Source organism: Coenobita brevimanus, chromosome 86 (genome assembly GCF_032717465.1).
Source record: "Coenobita brevimanus isolate Jiangsu-jjx chromosome 86, ASM3271746v2, whole genome shotgun sequence".
Taxonomy (NCBI): domain Eukaryota; kingdom Metazoa; phylum Arthropoda; class Malacostraca; order Decapoda; family Coenobitidae; genus Coenobita; species Coenobita brevimanus.
In genome coordinates, this window is record NC_137039.1 from 17,477,004 (window position 1) to 17,488,887 (window position 11,884).

General features: G+C 41.5%; 1 protein-coding gene across 1 annotated transcript; it reads left to right on the plus strand.

Annotated features, from left to right (window-relative positions):
• Positions 1 to 351: 351 nt before the first annotated feature.
• Positions 352 to 11,539, plus strand: LOC145410593 (uncharacterized). The gene is made up of 2 exons (XM_080280708.1): positions 352 to 1,135; positions 11,514 to 11,539. Exons 1-2 carry the CDS (start codon positions 352 to 354, stop codon positions 11,537 to 11,539), a joined length of 810 nt encoding a protein of 269 aa, XP_080136834.1.
• The last annotated feature ends 345 nt before the right edge of the window (positions 11,540 to 11,884 follow it).

Below are 11,884 nucleotides of genomic sequence, written 5' to 3' on the forward strand. Positions count from 1 at the left end.
TATTATCACGGTGTACGGACATTGGCTAAGTGTTCTGAGGGTAGTGAAGGGGGATTGGGAGGGAGGGATATCAGGAGCTTTGTTTATGACTGGTAGTAGTTAAAGGCCAGTGAAGGGGGAGTAGGGAGGGAGGTGGTGAGAGGGTAAGGAGGGGAAGTATTGAGGGAGGGATTTCAGGAGCTTTGTTTATCACTCAGACAAGTAGTTACAACATTAGGGTAGTGAAGGGGGATTAGGAAGGGAGGTGCAAGGACGTGTTTTGTAAACAGTCGCCTCCACTCCCGCCACCGCAGTATAGCCTGGCGTTCGACTCGATAGTATCAGTGACCTGCTGACCTCAGCGAAGGCAACATGGAGGAAGACAATTACGCAGAAGATCCAGATTATCCTTCTCCTACCAGGCAAGACAACGTGGAGGAAGACACTTACGCAGAAGTTCCAGATTATCCTTCTCCTACCAACCATGAGCCAAACGACATGGAGTTACACACGTCAGCAGAACCACAGGAATATCCAGCTAGTTCATCTGCTGACTACGGGCAAGACGACATACAGGCAGACACATGTACCGGTACAGACACAACATCTGTCTTCAGGGATATTTTCTCCACTGACACGTTTAACTCTTTTGTAGAATTTGACTACTTTTTCAAGAAATATCAGAATCACACAGGGTCCGTGTTTCGAGTGAAGTCTTCTAGCTCCGTTATCAGTGAAAATAAGCGTCGTCAGCAGCAAATCCCTGTCGAACTGAAGTACGGCTCTGTTTCATTCGTGTGTGTACACTACGGCAGTCCGAAACGGAAAGGACTGGGTATAAGACAAAAACAGCGATATCTTCCATGTGGCTGTAATGTGTTGGTGGCACTAACAGCAAGAAAAAACAAGCTGGTTATCACAAAGACGTATCTGCAGCATAATCATGAGGTCAGTGTAGTTTTACAGCCCTTCTATAGCCAGAAACGCAGACTGACAAGTTCGGAGATGGGAGACGCAGAGGATGTAGTGAAACTTAACCCAGACAACAAGCAATTAAAATCCTTCCTCCAGGGTAAATACCATAAAGCAGTAACCATGCAAGATGTACGAAATTTGAAGCGGAAAGTGCAAAGTGAGGATGGAATGTCAGACATCGGTAAGTTGACAGAAATAGTGGATGAAATTGTGGATGCAGGAAAAGGAAAGGTAGATATATCAGTGGATGAAAGTAGGGCCATCCAAATGATTGCATTTGCTACTAATGAGATGATAAGCATGTACTGTAAATATCCAGAAATAATTTTCATGGATGGAACTTACAAAATTAACAGATATAATTATCAGCTCTACATGATTCTTGTCCAAGACAACCTAGGTCGTGGCAGGGCTGTCTTTTACGCATTTGTAAGGAGTGAAACAGCAGACATAATGCGGGAGGTAATGTCATCATTTTGTAGGATGATGGAGAATGTAAACCAGACCAAGACAGTTATGACTGACAAGGACCAGAACGAAATTCAAGCAGTCCGTGCCTTACTTCCGAAAGCAGACTTGTTACTTTGCAAATTTCATGTCCTGAAATATTTCAAGAAAAAGGTGTCTGAACTTGTGCTTCCTGTCACTAAAAAGAACGAAATTTTTGGTACTCTGAAACAACTTGTCTATGCCCATAATGAAAATTCCTTTCGGTCTACCTTGTCTGTGTTACAACAGCAAGATTCCAGTATGTTTCAATATATATGTACAAACTGGATAAACTGTAAAGATATGTGGGCCACATACCTACGATCTGCTAAGTTAACATTTGGAAATGACACTAACAACCACATTGAAGCAGAAAACGGTAAACTAAAGCACTTCCTAACATCAACTACATCGATGTCTGAGTGCATACGTAAAATTATGCTTCATAATTCCATCTTAAATGATGAGCGAGCCTACAAGCAGTTTTTGCAGACATGTACATCCGTTGAATATGGAGTTCATGATGTTCTATTGAACAAATTATACAGTCAGTTCACGGAACATGCAGTTAAACTCATGATGAAACACCATAAGTTATCCAAGTCCTCAGATTCTTTATCGATCACATTAGATTCGCCTGGCCTCTTTGTTGTGAAAATAGGGTCTACTGACCAAAAAGCAATGAGAAAGGGTGAATCTGGTGCTGAACTCAGCTGCTCATGCACTTTTTATAGTCAACATTTCTTGCCATGTAATCACATTATTGCCGTTGTAAGACAAGAGAATATTGATGTTTCAACTATCAGCATGCAGTCCCGATGGCGGAAGGGGAATACATTGATTCCTGCAGTGGCTTTAGAACCCAAGACCTCCATCATGCACATTACACGACCCCAGTGTCCAATGACCCCTGCCCAAAAATTCCGAGAGAGTCAAGAGACAATGCAGCGCCTCACAGCAGTGCTAACTAATAGTGGAACTGAAGTGTACAAAGCACGACTTGATATGCTGAAACGTATTCTTACTTGCTGGGAACAGGGTAATGATTACCAGTATGCTGCTAGTCCACAGATGTCAAGCACATCAGCTTCACCGACGTTACACACATCAGCTTCACCGACGTCACACACACCAGCTTCATCGTTGTCACACACACCAGCTTCACCGACGTCACACACACCAGCTTCACCGACGTCACACACACCAGCTTCATCGTTGTCACACACACCAGCTTCACCGACGTCACACACACCAGCTTCACCGACGTCACACACACCAGCTTCACCGACGTCACACACACCAGCTTCATCGTTGTCAAACACACCAGCTTCACCGACGTCACACACACCAGCTTCACCGACGTCACACACACCAGCTTCATCGACGTCACACACACCAGCTTCATCGTTGTCACACACACCAGCTTCACCGACGTCACACACACCAGCTTCATCGACGTCACACACACCAGCTTCATCGACGTCACACACACCAGCTTCACCGACGTCACACACACCAGCTTCATCGACGTCACACACACCAGCTTCATCGACGTCACACACACCAGCTTCATCGACGTCACACACACCAGCTTCATCGACGTCACACACACCAGCTTCACCGACGTCACACACACCAGCTTCATCGACGTCACACACACCAGCTTCACCGACGTCACACACACCAGCTTCACCGACGTCACACACACCAGCTTCACCGACGTCACACACACCAGCTTCATCGACGTCACACACACCAGCTTCACCGACGTCACACACACCAGCTTCATCGACGTCACACACACCAGCTTCATCGACGTCACACACACCAGCTTCACCGACGTCACACACACCAGCTTCACCGACGTCACACACACCAGCTTCACCGACGTCACACACACCAGCTTCACCAATCACAACAGCAGATTCACAACGACTACAGTTAATGAATGCTCATCTTCCTACGGTAAAAATGAGGGGTCGTCCTAAAGAGTCAAAGGTATTAGGACGATTTAATCATTCTAAAGTTGCTAAAGCTGGAGTCAAACGGAAAACAAGTAAGCAGTCCACAAAAGGAAGCAAGAAAGCGATAATTAGTAGTGATTCAAATGATGCGTAATGTTCTGTATACCACTGCCACTAAGACTGTTTAAAACTAGTACTGTTTAAATCTTGCTGTGGCCTAATATTCAGTATGGAATATGGAATAAATGTATTTTCATAAAATACTTTTTGATTTTAATATGTAATAAATGTATTTTTATTAAATACCTTTTGATTTTAATATGGAATAACTGTATTTTTATTAAATACCTTTTAACATCCTATGATGGCAATTGATAAGTAACCATAATTTATTTCAGATTCTCGGTTAAAATACCGAAAAACATATGATCACCGACCGGTGATAATAAAGCCATTGTTCTTTTCACTGTGCGGTGACTATAATGGGATCAGTAATATCACTGTACGGTGATAATACACACAGATAAATAGATAGATAGATATCCATCCATCCATCATCCAGTCCTACATTGCCCCATGAGGACCATATGACCTCGGGGCTAGGCAGTTGGTCCCGATATTTAAGATGAGAATGTTCAGCCTCGCTCATCCCTGAGTGGCATAACATGAGTAATCTACGCCAACCATCCTTTGGATATAAACCTTCACCGGCTTATTCCGACTGGAGCGCAATAATTACCCACTAAACCACCAGGTGCCAAAATTCGGTTATATGGTTACCACCCAGTGTAGCAAATGGTTTCCTGTGTACAGGAAACCATTTGGCTTGTCACTCACTGGAAAGAAAGAAGGAAAGAAAGAGAGAGAGGAGTGTAAAGTTACCCGTAGGCAGCAGGACAAGGAAAGAATGAAGGAAAGGAAGACAGAAGAGGATAGAGAGGAAGAAGGATGGAGAAAAGGAAAGGGCAGATACCCGACAACAGCACTACATCGAGTGAGCGGATGGTGAGTGTCCTACCTAAAACACACACACACACACACATATATATATATATATATATATATATATATGGAAAAGAGTTATTTAAGAGGAGCCTGTGGAGTCACATGGAGAGACAGGCTGACAAATGAGGATATAAAGGAGCGTTGTGGTGTGGATGTGGATGTGATAGGAAGCGTTGGGAGGAGCACACTGAGGAGGTTTGGCCATGTGGAGAGGATGGAGGGTGAGAGACTGACGAGGAGAGTGTATGTGAGTGAGGTGGTGGGGGGGAGAGGGAGGGGGAGGCCGATGATGAGATGGAGCAATGGAGTTGAGAGGTATATGAGAGAGGAGGGTGTGAGTTGGGAGCAGGCCAGTGACATGGCGGGGAACAGGGCGACGTGGAGGCGATTTGTTTGTAGCCACGCCGCAGGGGATTAAGGCGTCTGGCAATTGATGGATAGACAGATATATATATTATATATTATGCTCGTTCATTCGTTTTTGAAGGCTCCAACATGTTTGCATGCGTCGGCCTCGGTCACCTAATGGCGGCCCTCCATGCTGCACGATCTATTGTAGCCTCCCTGTTCAGTCCCTTAACCCTGAGGTCACACTTAATGACCTCGTCTCATGTCATTCTCGGTCTACCCGTCGCAACCCCACCACCAATATTAATACTTTTTATCTTCTGCACCCAATTTTCATCCCCCATCCTCTCCACATGCCCAAACCATCTCAATCTACCTCTCCTCATCACAACACCAATACATTCCAGTCCCATCCTACGCAGGGTTGGAACAATTACACTTTAAAAATTTAATTACAATTACAATTACGTTGTTTTAAAATTACAATTATAATTACAAATACATTTGAGAATAGCAATTACATTACAAATACAATTACTGCAAAACAAATCAATTATAATTACAAATTCCCGAATTTGAAAAAAAGAAAAAAAAAAAACGTTATGGTTAAGAAAAACACAAATTTTGCATTGTACGGCTGTCCTTTATTTACAGTGGCACAAACTAATTTGAAAACAAAAATTACGATTTCATTTTTGTACAAGTTTTAGACAGTAACTAAAGAACCTGTAATTTTTCAAACAATTCACTATTGCACTTACTCCTATCATGTGCAGATAAGTTAAATAAGTTTTGTGTTCCACAACACATCAGGTTTTCTCCCCTCCTCCTCCACCCGCTGCGCGCTCCGAAGAAGTGTATTTCCGGCTTATTTTCACCACCCAGACTTATTTTGCCACAAAACCCACATATTCCTATTCACCAATGTTTGTTCTACACGATAAGAAAAAAAAAAAAAACTATATGTATATGACAGTATTGTGATACCAACTCTAACGTATGGAAGTGAAGCTTGGACGTTGCTGGAAGGACACAAGTCAAGAGTGAGAGCAGTGGAAATGAGTTATTTAAGAGGAGCCTGTGGAGTCACATGGAGAGACAGGCTGACAAATGAGGATATAAAGGAGCGTTGTGGTGTGGATGTGGATGTGATAGGAAGCGTTAGGAGGAATACACTGAGGTGGTTTGGCCATATGGAAAGGATGGAGGGTGAAAGACTGACGACGAGTGTGTATGTGAGTGAGGTGGAGGGGGGAAGAGGGAGGGGGAGGCCGAGGATGAGATGGAGGGATGGGGTGGAGAGGTATATGAGAGAGGGGGGGGGGTGAGTTGGGAGCAGGGCAGTGAAATGGCGGGGGACAGGGCGACGTAGAGGCGATTTGTTTGTGGCCACCCCGAACGGGATTGAGGCGTCTGGCAATAGATAGATATATAGACGTTAGGGCCGTCTGAATAAACATTCAGGAACATGCATCTCACTTCCCAACATCACAACTCGAATGTTGAATAATCAATCTCAACATGTTTTACATCACTGGAATGGAAATTTTATTAGCTTTCAAATGGGGAAGGTTGCATTTTGATACGAAGTATGATGTTCGAGTAATAAGAGAAAAAGTAAAATTCATTTCCGGAGAGTTCTAGCGAAAAACTTTTCCAGCAAGTGTTATGTTTTTATATTATCTTCCTATGGAAAATTTCATTGGCTTTTATTTGAGCCCAAAACGGTTCCCGTACGCCTCATAGTTTTCGAGAACAATGCAAAAAAATACGGTGTACCCACGCCATGTCATGACTGTAGGGCAGTTTCCTGCCTTCCTCTAAGCTACTGCATGTATTTCACCAACTCTTTGTATACTAGATATGCACAATATATTTACATGATTCACTGTCTCTATTTTTTATTGCTGAATACTCACATTTGGTGCAGGGTAGAGGCAGTGTAGTTGCTTAGAAACAGTAGCACAATCTTCGTTGGGCCAACAGCTAATAACGACCAGGAATGCTTCACAAACACCAAATTTCCTATTGCAAACACCAAATCTAATCACAGCAGTGCCCCAAAACTATACATAAGCATTATTGGTATAGTGAAATATGTTGCAGAGCCGGGATGGGGGGTAAGAGCGGAAATTTAACCCATCCCATCCCGGCCAATTTTCCACCACTGACCCCCCCCCCCTCAATCCTGGGAGATTTTGGATTTGTTTTTATTTTGGCTCAAACCTCCGCTTTCGGTGAGAAACGATGGCAGATCACAGAGAAACGGTCAAAACAGGTGAGCCACCGCGCACTTGGTACCGTATTCTGTAAAGGCACTCGGGTGCTGTCCCGTTTTCTATGGTTGAGGAATGTATTGGAAATCACTCAGAACAATGCAGATATTTATGAATTTGGAACAAAATAACATGTAGTACAAGAATATGCTGGTTTTCACACAAAAAAATTTAGTTGAAATAAGCATTGTTCCATTGAATGAGCATGGCAAAATTGCCCAAATTGGTCACATACGATTTGCTATGACTGTTGTTTCAACATACATTTCATTTTCTCTACTTACATAATACTTTTCCACTAACATTATACCAGTTTCCACTTTATAGAACTGTTATCACATATTTACAGGCCTTACGTTTATATTTAGCGTAATATTAGCGCATATTTACATAGTGAGCAAACTCGCTATGACTGTTGTTTCAACTTACATTTCCTTTTTCAACTTATATAAAACTTTTCCACTAACATTACACCCGTTTCCACTTTATAGAACTGTTATCACATATTTACAAGCCTTATGATTTTATTTAGCGTAATATTATCGCATATGTACAATGAAAGACAAAACTATCTTCCCAGTTCCGTCCAAAGATAATTTACACCTGGTAAAATACACTGAAAACCCAATCTCTACCACTGCTTGTTGCAAATGGTTCGATTTTTCCGCTATATGTTCGTCAACTTTTGGGAAGATAGTTGTCTTTGTACGTAGTGAGTAAACTTGCTATGACTGTTGTTTCAACTTACACTCTACTTTTCAACTTATATAATACTTTTCCACTAACATTACACCCGTTTCCACTTTATGTAATTGTTATCACATATTTACAGGCCTTACTATTATACTGTCATATTATCGCAAATGTAGCCTACAATGAAAGACAACTCTGTCCTCCCAGTTCCTTCTAAAGATAATTTACACCTGGCGAAATACAATGAAAATCCAATTTCTACTACTGTGTGTTGCAAATGGTTCGATTTTTCCAATATATGCTCGTGAAACTTTGGGAAGATAGTTGTGTCTTTGCACATAGTGAACTCACTAGGACTTGTTTGAACTTACACTATTTTTCAACTTATAAAATACTTTTCCACTAACATTACACCCGTTTCTACTTTATCACATACGTACAGGCCTTACTATTATACAGAGCATCATATCATCGCATATGTACAGGCCTTACTTTTATAGTGAGCGTCATATTACACTGGTTTACAAAAAATTTGAGGCAAGCATGAAATTAGGTGTTCAAAACCAAATTTTGGGGTGCTGATTTCAGATTCGAAATCCGTTTTCAGTCATCACCTCTAGTTTTTGAGATATATATGTATACATGTAAGTACACTCACGTTCAAAAGTCCTGTCCTGTGAGTGAACCTTGTGAACCCCGGAGCAGTGAATCTAAACCACTGTACATGCCGTCCCAGTTCTGGCAACAGTTGGTGGTCTGCGGTGTGAGTTGTAAGGAGGAAGGGTAGTGATGGTGACTGGGGGTAGGTGGTGGGGGGGTGTTGTCGTTACTGAGTTATCAGTTCGGGATAAATGTTGGGCATATTTCTTATTGGTGTAAAACGAACACCAACCTGTCACACGACTCGGGTGGTTACGTGCCATATTGCAGTTGTCATGCATATTCAGTGTCCTAACTCCAGCTGAAATTGGTCAATTACACCGTGACACTAACTCCCCTTCAGCCCGGCCACCCTCCCGCTCCTATAGCGAATCCATCGATACGTAACATGGGAGGAATAGACACCATTTCCTCTAGACAGTTATATATGCATAACAAATGGAAGTATAATGGAAAACATGAGGGTGAGAAACCAGGTTGGTATAGCACGTCATTTGAGAAAATTAATTATTAAAACATCGCATGGCAACAGTTAGCTTGAGAGAGAGAGAGAGTCCTGTAGTGCGTGAGGGAATAAATGTTTCCTGCTGTGAGTCTTCTCTTTATCCTGTCATGAATCATGTTTAATCGTCTGTTTTTGTAATACACTGCTATCCATTTGTAACCCAACGTTATGACAGCATCGCATGGAAACGCAAACAAACGGCTGTTTTGACTAGAATCCACAGAAACGTGTTGTTTTTCTTTTAATCAGTAAATGCGACAGTGTTTAGAGAGATCAGACAGTTATTCCCTTGAATCGTTACATCAACTTACGACTAGAATCACAGTGCATCTCCATCACCATTAGCTCTGAAGCGAATTCAAGACTTATTATCTGCAAACTATTTATCGGCAACGTAATAAACGAATGAGTTTAATGTAAGAGGCCCCATGTGTGGAAGTGGTGGGCGACCATAAGCTTCGTGGCACCATGCAGTACGGCTGGTGGAAAGCCTGATCGTATATATGTGCAACTGCAGCAGTATTCAGTGTGTGCACTATGATGATATTCATAGTAGATAAACCTGGTGACAGATTGACTGCCGGAAAGTGGTTCTTTAAAGATTTTTATATACTAGATTTGGTCATCTTAGTGTTATTATTTATGAGATAATGATAAAGATATGTATAATTGTGTTTATACTTATTTAACACTTTATATTATTTAACGATTTGTAGTTTCCCATCGACATCATCCTGCAAACGTAGTTAGAGCTGTGGAACTGTTTAACTCACAGAAACGGAATTACACATAAGAATATGTTGATTTACTATGTCTCATATCATGAGGGACTGATAATGACAGAGCATTGTATATTTGTTGCACGTATTTTGTCATTAGTATTAATTCTAAATACTGGAGAAAGTGAAAAAGAATAAACGATGCATATTTTAGTGTGCACGACCATCATCCATGGGGAACATTGTGTAAACAAACCCTAACAGGTGGGGCTCCCTCGTTGGTTTACAACTTTCCTTCTTGTTTCTGTCTTTCCAAACCAGGCTTTTTTCACCTTTACCCTCTGCCCATTACGTTACACTCCACCACATTATCGTACAATTTCACGCGACAATACAATAGATAAAGGAGGAGGCTACGAGAAAGACTTGGTGGGTGCGGCTGTTTTGGAATACCAGTAATATAGACATTGTTACACATTGATTATTAGAAAGTATCCTACAGAGGTCAGACAACTGGGGTAGCGAGAGAGAAAGAGGGAGGGAGGTATGGAGAGGGGCACTTAGCCACTCACTCAGGTCCATTCATATACATTATAGGTCACGGTCGTCCATCATCATTCGTAAGCTCACAAGTGCTTACGTCTTACCAAAGACTGTTCAAAAGTTAATTATCGTGTCCTTTACAGCCCCATAAACAGTAAAAAGAAAAAAAAAAAAAAGATACAGACACAGTAAGTTCGTGACTGCCACCATCTCGAACAGGTTTTGCAAAGTATCTATGTTGTTATCATTAAAGAGAAAAATTTTAATATTCATGGCTCAGGCCTGTGAAATATGAGACCACATGGTGTAAGAAAGAATTATAAACCAATTATTTTGTTAATAGTGCTAATTAGTTCACTGAAGATATGCTTGTCGTCGGGTGCTAACGTTATACCAGCCTACCATCCTCCTTCTCCAACAACATTAACGTCGGCCTGTCTCAAGTCCCAGATCCGACCATCGCACTATCCCCCTTAATTACTAGAATGAACAGATTCTAAATGCAATTAATGTTCTCATAATGTGCCAGAGTTTCTACAGCATTTATCCTATCGGTGGGAGTTTACACCCTTTCCTTTAAGAGTGGTTCGAGTAAGCGGTAGTTCTCGTGTCATATATTCCTGGTATGTAAATTATTTAATGTACCGTTTATTATACATGTCACAGACTTGTGTGCAGTTCCATCACAGGATTTACTAAGTATCTGCCTAAACTGTATACTGAAAGCTTGAGCCAGAGAGCACACAAATTATCAATGCATGACAGCGAATACAGCTCCAGTTGCTAACCACTGTCCCTGAACACTAACGTTTGTATCTTGTCATAAAATCAGTACGGGCGTTGACAGGTCCAATATAAATGAGATATAAAGGGACCACATTAGCCTTCCGTTGTTCAGTCCATCATAAAAGAAACATGTAACCCATACAAAATACTGATTATTTACTATGGAGTATCGGTTAATCATACGGTGACCAGTTATCGCCCTCCATAATGAATGCACACACAAAGTGGGAATATTACGGTGCAATACAAAACTTTGTGACTGCTTTGGGAAGTGTGGTTGAGGCCCACAGGTGAAAGAAGGGATAAATCTCTCGTCTAGTGGAAAAGCATTCACTGAGGAATTGAGATGTGAAAGTGGCTCGAACCTCTACTGTGATTAGCATTACAAAAATATTACCATATGTTATCTGTAACATATGCATGTATTCATACATGTTATTTTCTGGCACAGATACTCATATTACATGTCAACTATGGTGTGGATGATAATAATAGCACAATGCACCTTAAATAATTCCAGGTATTTATGTACTCATATTACATATTTTTATGTTTGCCGTCATGGTTTCAGTAACTGATTCTGTTAAATATGCATAAGCAGGATATTTCAATACGAATTATAATGTTTGTTAATACATGCTTGCAGTTTACATGTAAAGTAAGGAATATGAAGTCATGATATGCAAAACAGTTATTCAGCTAATAGCCAGTCCACCCACCACGTGCATCTATCACCTCATATAACCTAGTTGGCATAGATTCAATGAGGTTCCAGCATATACTGGGGCGTAGTCTGATGGTCTCCCATACCTCGTGGCATTTATTTACAATTTCAGGAACTGTCCTGTCCTCCCCAACATCCCAGTCACGGGTCATTATGGCCCACATATTTTCTACTGGATTTAGGTCACACTCTTTTGTGGGCCAGTCCAACAACTGTAT

Excerpts from the sequence above, each read along its gene's own strand:
- LOC145410593 (XM_080280708.1), top strand. The coding sequence starts at position 352 with ATGGAGGAAGACAATTACGCAGAAGATCCAGATTATCCTTCTCCTACC. Across the intron at positions 1,136-11,513 it reads GGATGGAATGTCAGACATCG|TAACTGATTCTGTTAAATAT; the intron begins GTAAGTTGACAG and ends TCATGGTTTCAG.